Source organism: Coenobita brevimanus, chromosome 18, assembly GCF_032717465.1.
Source record: "Coenobita brevimanus isolate Jiangsu-jjx chromosome 18, ASM3271746v2, whole genome shotgun sequence".
In the NCBI taxonomy this organism is placed as follows: domain Eukaryota; kingdom Metazoa; phylum Arthropoda; class Malacostraca; order Decapoda; family Coenobitidae; genus Coenobita; species Coenobita brevimanus.
In genome coordinates this window covers 37446631-37468429 of record NC_136971.1, presented here as the reverse complement: position 1 = coordinate 37468429, position 21799 = coordinate 37446631, and the positions used below count along the sequence as shown (strand labels likewise).

Here is a 21799-nt window from a genome sequence, read left to right as displayed (position 1 = left end):
TTTTGATTGGTGTTGGGTTTTATGTCAGTCATTTTTGATAATAGTTTGTATCTGTAATAATTTATCTGGCATTCACTGAGTATTATCTGGTATCTCATTTTATCAGGGCTGACTTAGATAAATTTACTCTTGCTAATTTCGTGTTAATAGAGGCTATTGCAGTTAACCATATATTTAACCTGTTTATTTGCCATTACATTATCCTTATGAGTCCTGAATGTTTTGTTGTTAGTTTGAGCATTAAACTTTAACTTGTAATTTTACCTAACTCTTTTGTTTTGAACCTGGAACTTTACGGGACAGTAGTGATTTTTAGCATTCTCACTTTAAGTGTACATTATCTTTCTCTGTTCCGTAACAACACACACACACACACACACACACACACACACACACACACACACACACACACACACAAATTATTTACAACTGGCAAATTAGTGTGAACGGGAAGGCAAGGAAAATAATCACAGTACGATAGGTGAACCGGGGAAGATCTTTTGAATGATTCACCGAACTGCACTAACACAATCGTAAGAAAGGCGCCATAAAAACCAGTAGTAGTTCAGTGATGTAATTGCCTGGTGGTGGTTCCAGTTATTAACAAATTCTGCACTGAATATTTTCACTCACCACATAATTTTACAGCAGACGGTACAACATTCGTATAATAAGGTCACAGGGAGTGTAGAGCAGGGAATATAGGGGCGATTCGGGGTGTACTAGTACAAGATGCGTCCACACGAACATGTTCACACAGGTATGGCACAGCTGTACACACGTTGGCAAGAGGTTCATTTGCACTGGGTAGGCAACATACATACACACACGCACTCAATGCTGCTGTTAACCGTTACTCCCGGTCCTTCATTTATGCAAGTCAACTCTGGAACTGTCTCCCTCTGTCTGTATTTCCTACTTCCTATGATCTCCAGTCTTTCAAACGTATTGTGTCCAGGCATCTCGAAGTGAACGGATCTTGAATTTAGGTCTCTTTTATATTTTATATTTTCTTGGAAGGAACGGTTTTGCGGGCTCCTGGCCTTGGGCTCCTTCTTCCTTGCATAAAAAAAAATAATTAAGGCTGTCCTCGGGATGAAGGTGCAATGACTCCGGGTGGCAACACACACTCGCATACACGTCTGGCTGTGATTCACCACTGGTCCTTGATGTGAGGAAACTGGTGTCACGTTGCTGGGCAGGGATAGGTGTAGCAAGGCTTACTCCACAGTACCGCCACTTCCTACATCACAGGAGCGATACTGTAGATGACTGAAGTTGACTGGAAGGGCATGACAATGATTTGCTGAAGCAGCCAAAGGAGAATGACAAAATATAGTCTGTAGCAGCTCAACTAGTACTCCACAGGCCATGTAATGTCAAGATATGTGACGTCAGATCTCAGAAGTGAGACCCAGGAGACAAAAAGACACTGCAGGGCGTGACACTGAGTGTGGGGTTGCTGGAGTAGCAGAGTATGTAAGGATGTAATAAAGTTGTCAGACTGCAGGAATAATGTCAGTTCGTGTATCAGCTGCCATTTGTAACAGGAGTAGATAGATGGAGGAGGTGCAAGTGTGGAGTCAAACTTAGTATGTGGATTTCATGATTAGTTAAGGAAATTGATACAGATGTTTGTCTCGCATGAAGTCCTGTCTGCTACTGCCCGAAAGAGGGGCAACAACTCAAACTGGGCGAGCGAATCAGGTTTTGCTGTCCGTGCAAATATTCTGATTTAGCCACAACAGAATTCTTAACAGCTACACTATGCATTCCAACAACTATGTCACACAACTAGTTATGCATTAAGGCATATACACAAACCTAAAATAACAAAGCAACTGTGTCCAGGTTTCAAGACAGTCCTCGACTTCATGTGGCGCACATTAATCCTCCAGCCTTTGTGAGAGTAGTGGACGACCCCAGTGCTCCAAGAGGAAAACGTGTCCTAGTCAAGAATCCTATGCTTACGCTGCTGGAGACCATCGCTAAGGATGTAAATTTTTCGTAAGTAATGACACTGAACATAGACCTAAAGAACGGATTATTTGACCAAGAATATAATGCTATTGTGTATTTGCTATGTTCCCCTTGCCTGGATGTAACCAAAACAGATTTTGTGTTATTTATTGTGATTCATGAGTGCGTTCAACTGAAGCTTGCTGCTCCCCCAAGCGACTTTTAATGCAAGTACTCTATCTCCGTCAACCATCTTGCAAAACAGAGTGTTCCAAATCATGGTGTTTGCTTCATCTGAGGACAAAATTGGCAGTAATCCACATGCATAGCTTCTGATGTATGTTTGACAGATGCATTTTAAACTACTGATCAACTGTATTATTATTATTATTATTATTATTATTTTTATTATTGTTGTTATTGTTGTTGTTGTTGTTGTTATTATTATTATTATTATTTTTATTATTATTATTATTATTATTATTATCATGTAAATGCAGCAGGAGTTGACGCAGGGATGATTATGTGTAGTCGAGAGAGTGGAATAAAGTGTCTGAGGAATGTAAGAAGGCGTGGACGAATGAAGCTGTACCAGGGGAGTGGAAACAGGCAGAGATTGTATCCCTGTACCAGAATAAGGGCCAGCGTAGTGAGTGCAAAAATTATCATAGCATAAATTTCTTGAGTGTTGTAGGGAACTGATGTGGAAGAATTATCATTGAGAACGTAAGGGATATATCAGAACACCTAGATAGTGACCAACAGGGTGGCTTTTAGGAGCGGTAAAGGATGAGTAGATCAAATATTTGCAACAAGGCAGATAGTAGAGAAGGCTTGTGACAAGGGTTATACTGTATTTTGTGGCATTTGTGAATTCGGAAAAAGCATGTGACAAGGTGAACAGAGTGACTGTGGAAGGTTTGGCGTATGTATGGTGTAAATGGTAAGTTGCTGAGTGCCGTACAGGAATTTTACGAAGGAAATGAAGGGTCTGTAGGGGTAGGTGGGTATCTAAGTGAATGGTTCAAGATCAGTGTCTGTTGTGAGACAATGTTATGTGATGTATCTAGGGTTACTCATTTTATATATATATATATATGGAGCGCCTCTGTGGTACAATGGTAGTGTGCGTTCGTATACATGGGAGAACGAGGGTTCGCGCCTCGCCAGGGTAATGACCTTTGGGAGCGTTCTTCTGGCCACATACTGCTTTGGTGGACATAAGGGGTGCTGTGGTTGAACCAGTTGCGTACCATAAAGTATGCTTGCACCCAGTCGGTTTGCACAGGCTACACTACACATCCAAAGCCACTCCCAACATGCTTAACCCGCCACGTCCCGTTGATGTATATATATGTACAAACGTTTTGTCACTGTGAATCCCGTTGATGTTTATAAACGCACAGCAATTGCAAGGTCCCTAATTTGCACAATTTTCAAATTTGGCGTGTGATTTTTGGTACGCATACGCAGGCAAGCCTCCCCTAACTGCCACCAGGCGGGCCCGCTCTCAGACTCCATGTGACCCGCTCACTCCCTTGTCTCGGCCATTCACCTGTTAGCAGTGACCCAGGTCAGACATGGTGCGTAAAGGTCTCTCTGAGGACGAAATTCAAGCAGCCCTGGATGCCTTCACTGGTGATAGTGATTGTACACTGGATGACAATATGGAGGATGAGGATTATGTGCAGCCTGAGGAGGAAACAAGCAGCAGTGATGAGGAGGTCCCTTCGCCGAGGAAAGTGTGGTATGTGACATACTGTAAAGCAAGGGAAGACCAGCCTGGACCCCATACTTATGTACGGACCTCTCTCCAGCCCCTAGATGAAGAGTCAGATGAGGACGAGCATGGCGCCATAGGACGTGATGTTACCTCGTGGTTGGGGAGGGAGAAAATTTTGCCGCGAGGATCTGAAGGTGCAGCAAGAAGGAAAATCAGGTATGGTCCTTCTGTGTTGTCTGGGGAAGGCGCAAGTGGTGTGGCGGGAGTGAGGGGCGAAAGGGAAAGTGGTGTGGTGGGAGTGCACGGTGAAAGGGAAAATGGTGGTGGGAGGGACACAGCATGAGCACCTGGAGTACGTGGGCAGCAGGGAGGCGAGGTGGAGCCGCTCCCTAGCACGTCTTTCGCCCCACAATATTCCCACACTTCCTTCCCACAGCCCCATGATGTGAGGAAAGGAAGGAAAGGGGAAAGGAAAAGGGAGAAAGAAGAGGAGTGCGAGTGGGGAAGGGCGCCGCTCTCCACCTCCCCAACCTCTCCCACCACCCTCCCCTCCCCACCCTGACAAAGGCGACGATGGGGACGAGGCTGGAGATGGTAGTGTGTCGTGGGCTGGAAAGATGGGAGTAATCACTCCCATCATTCTCCCCTTCACTGAGGAGAGGCGGTCTGGCTGCACGGTTCAAGGTATCCACACGGGCTCCACCAGGGTGGATTTCTTCCACCTATTCTTTGGGGAGGAGTTTGTGGGCCACATAGAGCAAAAAAACTTATTTGCAAGCAGCCAGTGACATGAAAATGAGCATCAAGGTACAACGAGCAGGAACTCCCAACACTATGACTATCCGGTAAACCTAGGTGAGGTGTTCATATTTTTGGCCCTGGTTTTCTTGATGGATGCAGTACGAAAATATCAAATTCCTGCATACTGGTCCACGGACCCAATAACCAGCACACCCTTCTTTAGTAAAGTAATGGGTCGTAATCAATTCCAGCAAATTTTCAGCCGCCTCCACTTTTGTGATTAGATGACCCTGCTAATGCTAATAACACAGATAAAATGAGGAGAATTAGGCTTGTCTTTGATCACCTACGGGAACTGTTCTGCCCGTCACTTTATCCTTACAGAGACCTCGTCATAGGCGATAGTCTTGTGTTGTGGAGAGGCAATATTTCCTTTCGCCAATACATATCCAGCAAGAGACACCGTTTCGAGTTCAAGATCTTTGTTATTTGTGACTGTAAGACTGGTTATGTGCAAGACATAGTCTTGTACACTGGCGTACAGAGAGACAGACATAATAGAAGTTGTAGTATTGGAATCTCAGGGGCCGTGGTGAAGACAATGATAGAGGAGTACCTTCATCGTGGTCGTGTGCTGTACCTGGACAACTGGTACACTAGCCCTCTTCTTGCTCGGTTCCTCCACCAACACGACACAGGATTCTGTGGTACAGTAAAGAGAAACTGTCGCCATATGATCAAGGTTGGGAGGAAACTTGACAAGAGTGAGGTGGTTTTCTTCCAGGCAAATAACATCCTCGCCACCCTGTGGAACCACAACAGGGAAGTTTGCCTCCTGTCAACTATTCACAGCCCCCTGATGCACCGCACAGACTCCGTGGACCACCGCAGCGAGAAGAGGTGCCACGTCTAGAAACTGGAGTCGGTATTGGACTACAGTATCAACATGAGGGAAGTGGATCAGTCTGACTCCATGATTTCCAGTGTGGAGTGTGCCAGGACAACGATGAAGTGGTACAAAAAGCTCTTCTTCCACACGCTCGACATCATGGTCCTCAATGCACACTACCTCCACACCATGACAGTGAGAATCTCTAAGACCTTTGAGGGGTTTGTGAGGGAGCTGTCTCGTGAAATTACTGGCAGGTACGCACAGGACAGGACCCCACACCGCACCCGCACCCCCAGTGCCGCCCAGACTCCCCTACGCCTCTCAGGTCGTCACTACCTGAGCAGCAACCCTCCTCAACCAAACCGTCCTAGACCCCAGCGCCGCTGCTATGATTGCAAGCACTCTGCAGTAAGACCAGCCACTTGGAGAAAAGACAAGATATGAGTGTGTAGACTGCAACGTAGCGTTGTGCCTTGAGCCATGTTTCAAGGAATATCACACTTTCCTACATTACTGATATATACTGTGTGTGTTAGCGACAACATGATGCTCACTGTAGAAGTAAGGCCTGTACATATGCGATAATATGACGCTCAGTATAATAGTAAGGCCTGTAAGTATGTGATAAAAATTATATAAAGTTGAAACGGGTGTAATGTTAGTAGGAGAGTATTATACTCGTATAAGTTGAAAAATAGTGTAAGTTGAAACAAGTGATGTACAGTAGTGAGTTCACTCACTGTGTAAATATGCGATAATATGACACTCAGTAGAATAGTAAGGTCTGGGAATATGTGATAGCAATTATATAAAGAGGAAAAGAGTGTAATGTTAGTGGAAAAGTATTATATAAGTTGAAAATAAGAGTGTAAGTTGAAACAACAGTCATGGCGGCTGCACTCGCTATGTAAATACAGTATGCGCTAATATTACGCTAAATATAATTGTAAGGCCTGTAAATATGTGAGAACAGTTCTGTAAAGTGGAAAAAGGGTATAATGTTATTGGAAAAGTATTAAGTTGAAAAAATGAAATGTATGATGAAACAACAATGTTAGCGAATCATCTGTGGCCAAGTTTGGGCGATTTCGCTAGGTTCGCCTAATGGAACAATGTTTATTTAATCTCTGTGTTTGTATAAAAACCAATATACTCTTGTACTACATGTTTTTTTTTTTTTTTTTTTTGGGTAATAAATAAATATCTACCTATTGTGAATGGTTTCCCATACTAATCTCTACCATAGAAAACGTGACAGCCGCAGATCGTCATCATAGAACACGCTAGGCTACCCAGTGTAACGAAGTGTAGGCCACTTATAGACCCCAGTGACCACCCGGTGTAACGAAGGTATATCTGTGTAGGCCACTTATTGACCCCGGTGACCACTTTCTTTGTAATTTTCCATTGTTTCTCACCAAAAGCGGAGGTTTGAGCCAAAAAAAGTTTTCTCCATAATTGGTCGGGTTTGGGGAAGAGTTAGTGGTGGAAAAGTGGTTGGGACGGGGCGTGTTAAGGGCATGAAGAGATACATGGAGAATGCATATATGGTATGAGAAATGTGACAGGGGAAGGGATATTTGAGTTTGGGGAGGCAATAAACATTACACTGTGCAACAGACATTTTAGGAAATGAGAGAGTAGATTGTGTACATATGAATCTAGGGAAAGCAGTGGCAAGATTTACTATTTCCTGGTCAGGAGGGCTGATTGGAGGCTCGTAAGGGATGTTAAACTTAACGGGGGCGAAGAGTGCATGCAGCAACACAAATTATTGAAATGTAACATGGTGCTTAATGAGTGGGTGGTGAAGAAGAGAGCCTATACAGCAACGAGGAAATATGGAAGTTGAAAAAACAAGCAATAAGGGGTGCCTTCTACAGCTAGATGAGTAGTATGATGGCTGAACGGGGAGCTGTTGACAGAAGTGTTACTGAACAGGACAGAGCTCTCAAGAACACTCACTTGAGAGATATATACTGATTCAGCGTGTGGATGGACAAGGGGCCCTCCAAGACACAAGGTAACATAGTAGTGGAATTAGGGTGTAGAAGCCACACTTAAGGAGAAAAAAGTCTTTTCCAGTGGGATGGAAGAGGTATGGTAACAAAGAGGAATACTTGGCTGCCAAGCATAGGGCTAGAAAGATGGCATACTGTGTTAAATCTGAGTCTCAAAGGCTTTTGCTGGATAACCTAAGTAGCGTTGGAAGGAAGAATATGGCATTAAGGTGGCACATCAGAAGTACTCACTGAAACTGAATTGTCTGAGATGACTTATTGGCATCTCTGTGTCCTCCTGCTTTATCTAAACTCATTTTAAAGCCAAAGGTGGCTATTGTGTATATGTATGCAACAACATATCTTGCTCTCGTGTTCCTGAACTTTAATCATCTGAATTTTTAACTCTCTGGATTCGGCTTTCCTGTCATTCTCTGACTAAATCTATCTGTGCTGTTCACTAATCTCCTAATTCTACTGGTTATGAAAAATTCTTAGACTTTCTTACTTCTGCGATGGAACACACATAATCAATTTCTCCTTTCTCTGAAATCTCCATTCTAGGAGATTTCGATGTTTACCACCACCTTTAGGTCCTCCCTCTTTTCACTGATCCACCTGGTGAATAAGCTTACATCTTTTCTATCCTTAGTGACCATGAGCAGCTTGTACAGCACCCTACCCATATCCCTGACTGCCTTGGAGAGAGTTCCAACATATTTGACCTCGTCCTTACAACTAATCCTTCTGCTTACGATGTTAATCTTTTCTCTCTCTGTTGGGCTTCTTCAGTCACAGCCTTATCACCTCAACCTATCCTATCACTCCAGTAAGACCTGTGGACTCTCTCAAGATGCAGTAGTTGTGGCACTTTGGAATTGTTGATTGGGAGGTATTCAGGCTGTAATTTTTTGATTTTCCCAGGAATGATTATTGCATTCATGGCCGAGAGCCATCTGAGTGTGTCTTGTGCATTACGGAGGTTATTCTCTCCGGCATGGAAGCATACATTCCTTTCTCATATCCTATGACTAATGCAAGAAAGCCTTGGTTTAATCACTCTTGTTGTAGTGCTGTTCACAACAAGGAATAGGCCTACGAAAGGTACCGTAGGAAATCCACCCCTGAATCTCATTTTTTTTTATGTTTCTGCAGGGAATCGTGCCAAGTCTGTTCTTCGTTCTGTTAAAAGTAATTTAATTCGTACTAAACGTTCTGAACTCTCCAGATCGAATTCTTCCTGCTCCTTCTGGCACCTTGCCAAAAACCTTTCTAACAACTTTACCTCTTCATGCTTTTCCCCTCTTTTCCATTCTGATGCCTCTGTAGGTGTTTCTCCTACTGATAAAACAGAACCCTTCGCTCAGACTTTCCCTCTAATTCCACTTTAGATGATTCCGGTGCTGTTTCTCCATCACTTCCTCCACCTCTGACTTCCTCATGGCTGACATTAAAATTTCTTCAATTGATGTATCTTCTGTCATCACTGTCCTCAATACTAACAAGGCATATGGGCCAGATGGGGTCCCTCCTATTGTCCTCGAGAAATGTTCTTCTGTGCTTACACCCTGTCTAGGTAAACTCTTTCACCATTGTCAGTCAACATCTACCTTTCCTTCTTGCTGAAAGTTTTCTCTCATTCAGCCTGTTCCAAAGAAGGGTGACCATTTCCATCCCTCTAACTATCGTCCAATTGCTTTAACATCCTGTGTTTCAAAAAATTTCGAGTCTGTTGTTGACAAAGAAATTTTAAAACATCTTTCCTCTCACAACCTTCATTTCGATCATCAGTATGGCGTCCGCCAGGGACACTCCACTGGCAATCTTCTTACATACCCTTCAGACACCAGGTCATCTTTCTTTCGGGACTTTGGCGAAAGCTTTGTCATTGCACTTGACGCCTAAAAGCTTTCGATCGCGTCTGGCATAAATCTTTAATTTCCAGAGTACCCTCTTACGGTTTCTATCCTTTTATCTCTACCTTCATCTCTAGCTTCATTTCTGGTCATTCTGCAGCTGCTGTTCTACAGCTATAAATGGTGGTTTTCCTCATGGCTGTGTCCTGTCACTAACTCTCTTAGTTTTATTCATCAGAAACCTTCTAAGCTGTTCATCTAACCATATCCCTTAATACGCTGAGGACCCCACCCTTCATCTTTCCATTTGCTTCCTGCAGAGTCCATCTCAGAAGTTACTTGAACAAACAAGGGATGATGCTGTGGCACACCTAATGACTGAATTGTTTCATATCTCTGATTGGGGTAAACTTCTTAATCTTGTTGTTTTTAATGCATCAAAAATTCATTTCTTACATCTAACAACTAGACAAAATCTTCCACAGAAGTGCCCTTTAATTTTTAACAATATCCAGCTCCATCCTGCATCATCTCTAAACACACTTGAGGTTTCATTCTCTTGGGTTGAACTTAGAAGGATCATATTACCTCTCTTGTAAAATCTGCTTCCAAGAGATTAGTTGTGCTAAGCCGACTCTGAGCCTTCTTTACCCCAGTGCAGTTGTTGACCTTATCCACAGGTTTTATTTGCCCCTGTGTAGAGTACAACTCTCATTTATGGGGAGGATCCCCACATACAGTACAGCTCTTCTCAACAAGGTGGAGTCCAAGGCCTTTCATGTCATTAACTCTGCTCCTCTTACCGGCTCCCTTCAAACTCTGCCTCTTTGTCACACTGTTGCATCTTTTTCTCTTTTCTATGGTCACTGTTCCTCTAAACTGTCTGTTTGCATCCCTCCACCTCTATGCTGGGTGCTATAAACTCTTATCCCTTTTCTGTCCAACTCTTTGATTCAAAAGTTAATATTTACTCCCAGTCCTTCATATATGCAACAGGTCAGCTCTGGAACTGTCTCACTCTGCCTGTATTTTCCACTGCCTATGATCTCCAGTCTTTCAAGCGCGGTCTGTCCAGTCATCTCGAAATGAGCGGATGTTGAATTTGGCTGTCTGTTATCTTGTTTTTGTTTTTACTTGTAGGGAACAGTTTGCAGGATTCTGGCCTTTGGTTTCTTCTTCCTTGCATGATATATCTGTCTGTCTGTCTGTCTGTCTGTCTGTCTCTCTCTCTCTCTCTCTCTCTCTCTCTCTCTCTCTCTCTCTGTATATATTCGTATATATTTTCACCCAACTGCAATGCGTGTTGTTATTTCCCTAATTTTAATGCATGGCCCAAGGAATTTTACGTCTCAACTTCTTCAAGAATTTCTTTATTTATTTTGATGACGCTGATTGGTGTACTGTATTGGCATTAAACAGTTTTACTCTGGATTATTCCTTTTTATATATGTTTTAGATATGTTTTATTTTTTTTTAAATACGTTATATCTTGTTCTCTTTCTATTTATGTTTTCTAGCAGTATTGCAATGCTCTCATTTACTCCTTGTTCCCGCCATGGATTTATAATTGCTATGTTTTCCATTGAATCACAAGCTTTTTCGTATTCATCAAAACCTAAGCATAGTGGTTGATTATATTCTGTAGTTTTCTCAGTTAGTTGATTCATTATGTGTAGGTGATCAGAAGTCGAATTCTCGCCTAGGAATCTACCCTGTTCAGGATTTTGGTTTTCTTCCTTATTTGTTATTATATTATTGAAGACTTTACTGAATAGTATGTAAGTACCTGATAATAGGCTATTAGGTCAATAGTTTCTAAGATCCTTTGAGTCGCCTTCCCTGTAATGCTCAAGAACTACTGCATTATACAACGTTTTGGGAATTTTCTTTATACACTGAGTAAATACGTGAACCAGCCTGTTTTGTACTTCTACTTCCACACCCGGCAGTGAATCTCCTACTATTCTATTTTCTCCTGGCACATATCCTTCTTTCATACTTTTAAGAGAAATGTTTACTTCGTCTGGTGTTACCTCGGTTATTTTACATGTGTCAACTGAAAATTAACTCTCGGTACTGTTGTCTTTGATGCATACAGTTCTTTGTAAAATTCTTCAACTCTCTTCACCATATTATCTCAGCATTTTAATAACTTCACTGTTTTTGTCTTTCAGTGATATTATTCGTTCCTTTCCTAGTGCCATTTTACTTCTAATATTTCTGACTTTTCCTTTTTTTCATGATTTCTTTGATCTGATCCATGTTTCTCATTCTTTTTTCTCCTCTCCATCTCTAGTTGATAAGCGTATTTAATTCCGTTCTTTCTGTTTCATCTTTGTTTTTACTTTCGTCTCCTTTCTTCTTTTCATGAGCTCGAGGCTCATTTTTGAATACTTCTTAACTTTGGTTGTATTAACTTTACCTACTACCTGCGCCGATTCTCTTAACACTTTTGTTATTCTATCATTCAACTCATCAGTGTCACATTCAGCATAACTTCCAGTCTGAAATCTGTTCCTTATTTCTAACTGACAGGCCGGTTTGTTTTTACTTTATTTTATTGATCACATCTTTTTATGTTTCTGGGCAGCTCTATGCTGCCCCTATTGTTAGTTTCGTTTTCTTTCTTACTTGTATTCTTGTTTAATTGGGCAGGTTCTCCTCTCCTTTCACTAATCCACCTGGTGAACAAGCCTACATCTTTTCTATCCTTAATGACCTAGAGCAGCATGTACAGCACCCTACCCGTATCCCTGACCGCCTTGGAGAGAGCTCCAACATACTTGACCTCTTCCTTACAACTAATCCTTCTGCTTACATTGTTATTCTTTTCTGTCAGTTGGGCTCCTCCGATCATAACCTTATTACCTTAACGTGTCCTATCGCTCCGGTACGGCCTGTGGACCCTCCAAAGAAACGTCGTCTGTGGCACTTTGGAACTGCTGATTGGGAGACCCTCAGGCAGTACTTCTTTGATTTTCCCGGGAATGACTATTGCTTCCATGGCCGGGAGCCATCTGAGTGTGCCTTGCGCATTACGGAAGTTATTCTTTCAGGCATGGTAGCATACATTCCTTTCTCATATCCTTTGACTAATGCAAGTAAGCCATGGTTTAATCACACTAATTCTAATGCTGTCCGCAACAAGGAGAGGGCCTATAAAAGGTATCGGAGCCAACTTACCCCTGAATCACATCTTTTTTATGTTTCAGCCCGGAATCGTGCTAAGTCTGTTCTTCTCTCTGCTAAAAATAATTTCATCCGTACTAAATGCTCTCAACTCCCCAACTCGAATTCTTCCCGCTTCTTCTGGCACCTTGCCAAAAACCTTTCTAACAACTTTACCTCATCATCCTTCCCTCCTCTTTTCTACTCTGATGGCTCTGTAGCTATTTCTTCTACTGATAAAGCAGATCTTTTCACTCAGACTTTCTCCTCCAATTCACCTTAGATGATTCTGTGCTGTTCCTCCATCACTTCCCCCCTCTGACTTCCTCATGGCTGACATTAAAATTTCTTTAGCTGATGTATTTTCTGCCATCACTGGCCTCAATACTAATAAGGCATATGGGCCTGATGGAGTCCCTCCTGTTGTCTTCAAGAACTGTGCTTCTGTGCTTACACCCAGCGTAGGTAAAATCTATCGCCTTTGTCCTTCAACTTGTACTTTTCCTTTTTGTATCTTTCCTTCTTGCTAGAAGTTTGCTCTCATTCAGCCAGTCCCAAAGAAGGGTGACCATTCCCAACCCTCTAACTATCGTCCAACTGCTTTAATATCCTGTGTCTCAAAAGTTTTCGAGTCTGTTCATAGCAGAAAAATTTTAAAGTATCTTTCCTATCACAACCTTCTTTCTGATCGTCAGTATGGTTCCATGAGGGACGCTCCACTGGCGATCTTCACACCTACCTTTCAGCCTCCTGGTCATCCTCTTTTTGGGACTTTGGGGAAAGCTTTACTATAGCACTTGACATTTCAAAGGCTTTCGATCGAATCTAGCACAAATCTTTAATTTCCAAACTGCCCTCTTACGGTTTCTATCCCATCTGTGCCTTCATCTATAGCTTCCTTTTTGGTCGTTCTATAGCTGCTGTTGTAGACGGCCATCGTTCTTCTAGATCTATCAACAGTGGTGTTCCTCAGGGCTGTATCCTATCACCAACTCTATTCCTTTTATTCATCAGTGATCTAAGCTGTACATCTAACCCTATCCACTCGTACGCTGATGATTCCACCCTTCACTTTTCCATTCGGTTTCCGCAACGTCCATCTCAGCAGCTACATTAACAAACAAGGGATGAGGCTATGGCACACTTAATGTCTGACATGGCTCGTATCTCTGACTGGGGTAAAAATAATCTTGCTTTTAATGTATCAAAGACTCAGTTTTTACACCTATCAACCCATCAAAATCTTCCACAGGAGTACCCACTAATGTTTAATTATATTCAGCTCAATCCTGCATCATCCTTGAACATGCTTGAGGTTTCATTCACATGGGACGTATCTTGGAAAGATCATATTGCACATCTTGTAAAATCTGCACCCAAGAGATTAGGTGTGCTAAGCCGACTCCTTTCCTTCTTTACCCCTGCTCAGTTGTTGACTTTATACAGGGGTTTTATTTGCCCCTGTTTAGAGCACAGCTCTCATGTGCAGGGTGGCTCCCCACATACAACTCTTCTCAATAGGATGGAGTCAAGGGCTATTTGTCTCATTAACTCTCCTGCTTTTACTGGCTCCATTCTACCTCTGTCTCTTCACCGCACTGTTGCCTCTTTATCTCTTTTCTATCACTACTTCAATGGTCACTGCCTCTCTGAACTGTCTGCTTGCACATCTTCACTTCTACGATGGGCGTGTAGCACCCGTCTAGCAACAAACTCTCATCCCTTTTCTGTCCAACTCTCTAATGCAAGAGTTAACCGTTACTCCCAGTCCTTCATTTATGCAACAGGTCAACTCTGGAACTGTCTCCCTCTGTATTTCCTACTTCCTATGATCTCCAGTCTCTCAAACGTAGTGTGTCCAGGCATCTCGAAATGAATGAATCTTGAATTTGGCTCTCTCTTTTTTTTTTTTCTTTCTTTTTTTGAAGGAACATTTTGCAGACACAGCCTTTGTTCCTTCTTCCTCGCATAAAAAAAAAGGCACTTCTACTCTTCAGAAGTAACTGATTCCGACCAAACCTAGACGCAATGACCAGCCTATGACCTTGCTGGGTCCACAAGGTTTTGGTTGCTAGCCAACTACTTGTTGCCTAGAAACGGCCGAAAACTCGCTTTTTTCGCACTTTTCAGGCTTTGAACTGTAGAAGCATTACTAATGGTCGTAGAAGACTCTGATTTTAAGGCGAAATCTTGAGGTAATTCTCTATCGGATGTGTGCCATCTGTTTTTCCCCTTCCTCCTCTAGTTTTGAAGTGGCAGTTGTTCGAAGATTGGCCTCAGAATCCCAAGCAACCAGTACCAGTTTTCAAAAATGTCTCCTCCCCCCAGTTCCCCAGCAGCTTGATGGAACTGAATGAAAATTTGATTGCTGTTAAACAATGATTAGTACTACAACTTTCTACACTGGGCAGATCAGGGTTCAAAGGTCATGAAATGCAAAAACGGTGAAAATAATTGAAATCATGACTATGTTCGTGCGAAATGCTTAGGCCCGATGATTATTAAGCCGGGCCACGATTTTTGGGTGAAATGTTTCCCTGGAGTACCTCCATCCAAAAAATGACATTTAGTGTCGAAACGCACTTCTAGTCGCTGGTAGTGCCACTTAGAAATTGTACCTCTTGTGGGCCATTCCTCGAATTTCAAGTTCCATAGCTCCACCGTGGTAGGTCGGAATCGAATGAAACTTTGCATGCTTATAGAAGTTAATGAGTACTACAAGTGTGCATCGTACATGAATGACCTATATCCGCCAGGTCAGGGGTCAAAGGTCATCAAGTGCAGTAAATATGAAAAGTGCTGAAATTACAATTTTGCTGAAGCGAAATGCTAAGGCTGCGAAGATTATTAAGCCATGGCCATAATCCTGGGGTTGAATGTTGCACTGGAAAGCCTCCATATAGAAATGACTTTTAGCATCGAAACTCACTTCCAGTCACTGACAAAGCTTGGTCCACTTAGAGCTGGCCATCGTTGCCTAGCAGCTTGCTGTTGTTAAGTTGCTTCTTTTTTTCACTTCTTAATCTGAATCTGGCTGTGCAACCCTCCATTCTATGGTCACTTCCTATATTTACTTTGTTGATAACTGTTACATCTATGATCGTGTTATTCTTATATTGGTTTGGCTTTTATCGCTCCATGGTGTAGTTGTAACGGTGACTAATTTCTGTCTGGAAGTCTCGGGTTCGATTTCCAACTGGAGCATCAAAAACTTTATAAAAACACACACACACACACACACATACAGTATATACATACGTGTATATATATATATATATATATATATATATATATATATATATATATATATATATATATATATATATATATATATATATATATATATATATATATATACTGTATATATATACTGTATATACTTGCAGTAACAATAATGCTTCTTAATTTTTCCAGAATCAATTTAGTTGAGCCACCTGACAGAGATTGGGGACTGGGTCTGAAGAATGGCTCATGGACGGGCATGATAGGCCTGATGCAGAGAGAGGTGAGTAGAATCCTACGATTGATGTAACTAAATACAGATATGCAGTACTTATGGTATATCTGAAATAAAACTGGGGTGCACTGCGTTATGTGAAAAACATATCCTTGTAAACATACGGTAGCAGGTAATGTCATATATATACTTTTTTTACAGGAAGCTGATATGGGGGTCGGTCTCTTTGGCATCACTGCACCTCGAGCTGAGGTGATTGACTTCACATATCCTGTAGCGTTTATGTATGCAAGGATTCTTGCCTCCAGAGGCAGCCCTGAGGTTGATCCTTGGGGGTTCCTACTGCCTTTGCCACCCATCGTGTGGGCAGTTATAATGATGTCATTAGCAGTAATGCTAACTTTTATGATGCTCTTACCCTCAAGCCTTCCGCAAAAGACACCAGGACATACCAAATTGCCAGGCAACATTGACAGTTGCGTCCGTGTGCTTCTACAGCAAGGTGGGCTTCTTTATACCTACTTACAAGAATCTACAAAAAACACTTATACTGAATTAATACTATAAATATATATATATATATATATATATATATATATATATATATATATATATATATATATATATATATATATATATATATATATCGTATATCCATCATCCAATTTTACGTTGCCCCATGAGAAGCGTAGAAGCCCGGGGCTAGGCAGTTGGTCCTGACATATATATATACGGTATATAGATAGATAGATAGATAGATAGATAGACTGATTGATTGATTGATTGATTGATTGATAGATAGATAGATAGATAGATAGACAGACAGATAGATATAAAATGGTATAAATTGTTGGAAAAAATATCTCGGATACTGTCACTGCTCCAGATATTAAAGTGGTGAGGGAATGGTGGTGGTGTGAGCGTATGGTGTTGGGGTTGTGGATGCTGACAACTGTAGTGCTGACTCGTAGCTACGCCGGCAACCTCATGTCCCTCCTGGCCGTCAGATACATCCCCATGCCCATACAGTCACTCCAGGACATTATCGATAACCCCGTCACACTCCTTCTTCAGAGAGGGACATTGCAGGCTCAGGCAGTCATGGTATTCATGCAGCAGTGTATATCCAAGTATTTAATCTGTTCTCTTCTGCTTGTGTATATTTCATACCTAAAGATGATTTCATTTATCTTACAGGGAGACTTTTGTAGTGGAAGGTCAAATAAAGGCATGGGTATCAACCCACCACTGAAACGCATACTGGACCTAACCAACCTACTGTGAAAAGTATCTGTTGAGCTGAATAAGACTGTGTGGCGTCAGGTGGAAGTCAGTGGAGTTAATCATTGGATGGAAAAATTAAACTAAACAGGATATTCAGCCTTCGGGATATTGTAGCTTCAGCATGAAACAACTCACACCTCACGCTACTGAAAAATGATCCAATTTAAGCTTTAAGCCAACTGATAACGGTGTGTGTGTGTGTGTGTGTGTGTGTGTGTGTGTGTGTGTGTGTGTGTGTGTGTGTGTGTGTGTGTGTGTGTGTTCAGGGCACACCGTTGCAGCAAGGTCGACTCCAGGTATTAAAGACGAGAAACTGTCACTGCTATACTTTCCGCATAAGGTAAAAGTAGGATTGTTTTCAGTGTCTTAACATTTTTTTCTTTTTTTCTTTTTTTTAAGCCGTAGCGACCTGAGTGTACGGGTGACGCCGGGGCATTGTTGCTTTGAGGTTTGCTTCTAATCGTTAGGGAGCTAATGCTTGTCACAGCATTATAACCTACTTTCTGAACACAATCGTCTGAAAATAGCGTAAATATAGAACTCGTCAGGTATAGTTATTCCTCTACAAAGGGAAAGGGGGAAAAGGAGTGGTAATCATAGGGGCACTTGTTTTCTTAGTATAATAGGAAGAGTATAATATTATATTAGGATACTTATTGACAGAGATAGGGAAATAACAGGAATTAGTTGGAGAACAACAGGGAGGTTTTAGGAAGGGAAGAGACTGTGTAGATAAGATATTCATCCACAGGTCTTTAGTGGAAAAGTTTCTAGAGAAGGGAAAGAAGTTGCATGCTGCCTTCATGGATTTGGAGAAGACAAAATTATGACAGAGTGGATAGACAAGGAAGGTGGAAAATATTAAGAATATATGGAGTAAGTGGGAAGTTGTTGAATGCCGTGAAGAGCATGTATGAGGGTGCTAAGGCTGCAGTGTGTGTGGACAGTGAACTGAGTGAATTTTGTTATCTGAATGTTGGATTGAAACAGGGATGTGTCATATCCCCATGGCTGTTCAATCTGTATATGGATGGGGTTATAAAAGAGATACAAGGTAAGGCAGTGGATGTTGGAGCGGCCCTAATGAAGAGGGCAGCGTTTGGTAACTCCCTGTACTGTTGTTTGCAGATGGTACTGTATTGTTAAGCGAAGACGAAGGGGAGCTGCAAGGCTTTGTGACTGAGTATGGGAGAGTGAGTAAGAAACGGAATCTAAAGGTGCATGTAGGGAAGAGTAAAGTGATGGTCACTGAGAAAAAATGAAGCCACTGAATGTACATTGAGGTTGAATGATAAGGAAATGGAAAATGTGAGTACACTGAAGTACTTGGGTAGTGTGATGAGTAAGGATGGAAGTTTGGAGGATGAAGTGCTTTAAAGGGTACAACAGGGAAGAAAAGTTGCTGGTTCTTTGAAAGCAGTGATAAGAAATAAGGAAGTGAGCATGGAAGTATAAAAGTTGCTGCGTGATACCAACTCTAACGTATGGAAGTGAAGCTTAGACCTTGTTCGAAGGACACAAGTCACGAGTGGGAGAAGTGGAAATGAGTTGTCTGAGAGGAGTATGTGGATCTACATGGAGAGACAGACTAATAAATGAGGAAGTGAAGGAGCACTGTGGTGTGGATGTGGATGTGATGGAAAGCATCAGGAGAAACTAATACACAAAGGTGGTTTGGCCATGTGGAGAGGATGGAGAGCGAGAGACTAACGAGGAGAGTGTATGTGAGTGAGGTGAAGAGGGGGAGGGTGAGGGAGGCCGAGGATGAGATGGAGGGTTGGAATGGAGAGCTATATGAGAGAGGGGAGTGTGAGCTGGGGGGAGGGCAGTGAAATGGCTGGGGACAGGGCGGCATGGAGGCGATTTGTTTTCGTCCACCCCTCACTGGTTTTAGGGGTCTGGCAATAGATAGATAGATAGATGGACAAAACCCGTCCTTTCTTTGTAGACTGCTGAGAGCGGGATATTGGCTGAGGTCTCGGCACTGGAACAGGTAGGTAGACTTCAAATAATAACAACGCCACAGCTCAACTCTGCTATGGAGTCACTCGTGAGCCGCGGCGACCATGTTATGATCCTCCTGGATATCGCTATGAGGATGATGGCGCAGGACTTTTCACGTAAAGGCAAGCTGCACCTCCTGCATCATAGTTAACCACTTTAACATCATGATCCTTGGGTCTGTGAGCTGTTCTTAATCCAATATTTTTCATGCTAAAAAAAAATTATGGAAATTAATGATCTAAGGTGAAAAATCAGATGTATGCTGCAAAAATATAATGACTATTAGAGCTCGAAATCCTCATAAGATGACGAAAGTACTTACACATATTTATTTATGATTAAGTGAGCCTGGTAAACCCAAACCATTCTTGATATTTAATACTTATATTTATTTCACACTTCACGGAGGGGTTGCACGTCTTAAGGTCCGAATGCGCCATTAAAAAAAAAAAAGCCAGAAAACGACAGAAATTGCCTCCCAGGGAGGTGATTTCTGGCGTTTTTTTTTTTTTTTTTTTGTATGGCGTGTTCTGCCCTTAAGACACGCAACCTCTATTGCACGTCTTAAGGGCCAGTCGCTCCATCAGCAAAAAAAAACGCCAGAAATCATATCCCAAAGAGATGATATCTGCCTTTTTTTTAATGGTGCGTTGGAACTTATGACGTGCGACCCCTATATATATATATATATATATATATATATATATATATATATATATATATATATATATATATATATATATATATATATATATATATATATATATATATATATATCATTTCAAATTAAAGTCAATATTCAGGGAAGTGTGACTTCTACTTGGGTCATGATCAGTTCCTGCCCTATATGTTCTGCATGGCTGGTCCCAAGGGCAGCCCTATCGTCCCCGCCATAAGCAGCAGGTGAGCCACTATTCATTATCTTCATGTGAAGTCTTTCTCTTCCCGCTGCATAAATTGTGTATCTGTTTCAGTGCTATAGACTTTTGGACAGGGACCCAGTGTCCCATACATGAAGAAAGCAAAATCAAACACAAAATGAAGGACAGGGGCATATGACTTTTGTTCAGATAGCTAATTGGTAATACTGTTTACTCATCATGTGGATAAGTAACACATTTATAATAAGAGAAACAGAAGGCTCGAGATGTTTATTGATACATATGTTCGTAACCACTAGAGTTCAGCGAGTTGTTGAAGGTGGTCTTTACGATCACTGGTATAAATATTCCACCCCCAACTACACCTCCTGCCTCAACCCCACGACCAAGGTGGCCGTCAGAACCCCACTCAGCCTCAGCAACATTTGGGTGAGCAAATTGCATAGACCTGATATCATCTAACTTTGAAAAACTAGTAAGTCTGCATTATACAGTAACACAATTGTACCTGTATGAGAAGTCTACATTTCGTTGCATACAACAAAGCTGATTTTCCAAACACACACACACACACACACACACACACACACACACACACACACACACACACACACACACACACACACACACACACATCTATTTATCTATCTATCCATATATATATATATATATATAAATATATATATATATATATATATATATATATATATATATATATATATATATATCCACCTATCTATATCTATATATCTGTCTATTTATTTGTCTACAGTATTTATGTCATATATACAGAGAGAGAGAGAGAGAGAGAGAGAGAGAGATCATTTATCATCATCATCACCATCATCATCAATGCTGTGTTTCCACTGATTCAGGTATTTAATTATATCACTGAATACTTAGGTTATTCAAAGATTTCTTTAATACCTGCAAAGATGAAGAAATTATGACTATCTTGTTAAGATGTAACAAGAGCAGCTGCTGATCGTAACAATTAACACAACCCAGTGAAAGAAAATACGTGAGGAAACTAAATGACACTTTTTTTGTCAGTGTTATATCAACTTTTTTCCCGACTGCATCAAAACTGAAAGCATTGTTTTTTGCCCTCGTAACTAGAGGCCATCTAGTTCATGTAAGTCTTATCATCTCAACACGAACTTATTCAGCCAATGAATGACTTTTCGAAACTGAGGAGTTAGATGGAAAATATATTGACTTTATCAACACCACGAGACTCTTACTTAGCTGAATAACCGATCTGGTAAGGACAAGAATAAAGCGAAAAGACGTCAGCGTAGTGAAGGAATCCTTTTAGGTCATAATACAGCCGGAAAAATAAGTGAACACAGTGGTAGGGGGTAGTGTTTTCCAGGTTAAATTTTGTACAAGCAGGAAGTGTAATCGCCCTTCTTCTCGAGCTTATTTAAAGACCATTTACCTTTCTTATGACAAAAAAGTGATAAATTGTATTGTGTGTGTCCTTGTACAGGGAATGCTGGTAGTATTGGCAGGAGGTGGAATCGTCTCTCTTCTAATCTTCTGCCTGGAAATTGTTTTATTCTCTTCTTGCGCTGAAATTCAACCAGCCAGTCAGAAAATAAAATGAGTGTCCGACTTCCATAAGATAGTAGGACAATGCAAGTTTCTGAAGAGACAGCATTAAAATGAGACGCCACATTATACTTTGGCCCTCCATTGTTTCCTCCCAGAATTGCATATAATTGTGTACTTGTCAATAAACTGTAATCGAGAATTTGGGGAGTCTGAATATCCCTCTATTGTGTATGGAAAAGAGTGAAACTTTAAGAGTTTTACAAGGGCCTTTTGCAGA

The 21799-nt window shown here is 41.5% G+C and overlaps 1 protein-coding gene across 1 annotated transcript; it reads left to right on the top strand.

The window, feature by feature from the left end:
• The first annotated feature begins 748 nt into the window (after positions 1-748).
• LOC145391472 (glutamate receptor ionotropic, delta-2-like) lies at positions 749-17080 on the top strand. The gene is made up of 7 exons (XM_080266084.1): positions 749-760; positions 1399-1475; positions 1852-2007; positions 15754-15844; positions 15998-16298; positions 16683-16900; positions 16994-17080. The coding sequence occupies exons 1-7, from the start codon at positions 749-751 to the stop codon at positions 17078-17080; spliced, it is 942 nt and encodes a 313-aa protein (XP_080122210.1).
• The last annotated feature ends 4719 nt before the right edge of the window (positions 17081-21799 follow it).

Bases quoted from the DNA above. Each gene is read 5' to 3' on its own strand.
- LOC145391472 (XM_080266084.1), top strand. The intron at 2,008-15,753 runs GTAAGTAATGAC...TAATTTTTCCAG, and splicing joins GCTAAGGATGTAAATTTTTC to AATCAATTTAGTTGAGCCAC. The intron at 16,901-16,993 runs GTATTCATGCAG...TTTATCTTACAG, and splicing joins TGCAGGCTCAGGCAGTCATG to GGAGACTTTTGTAGTGGAAG.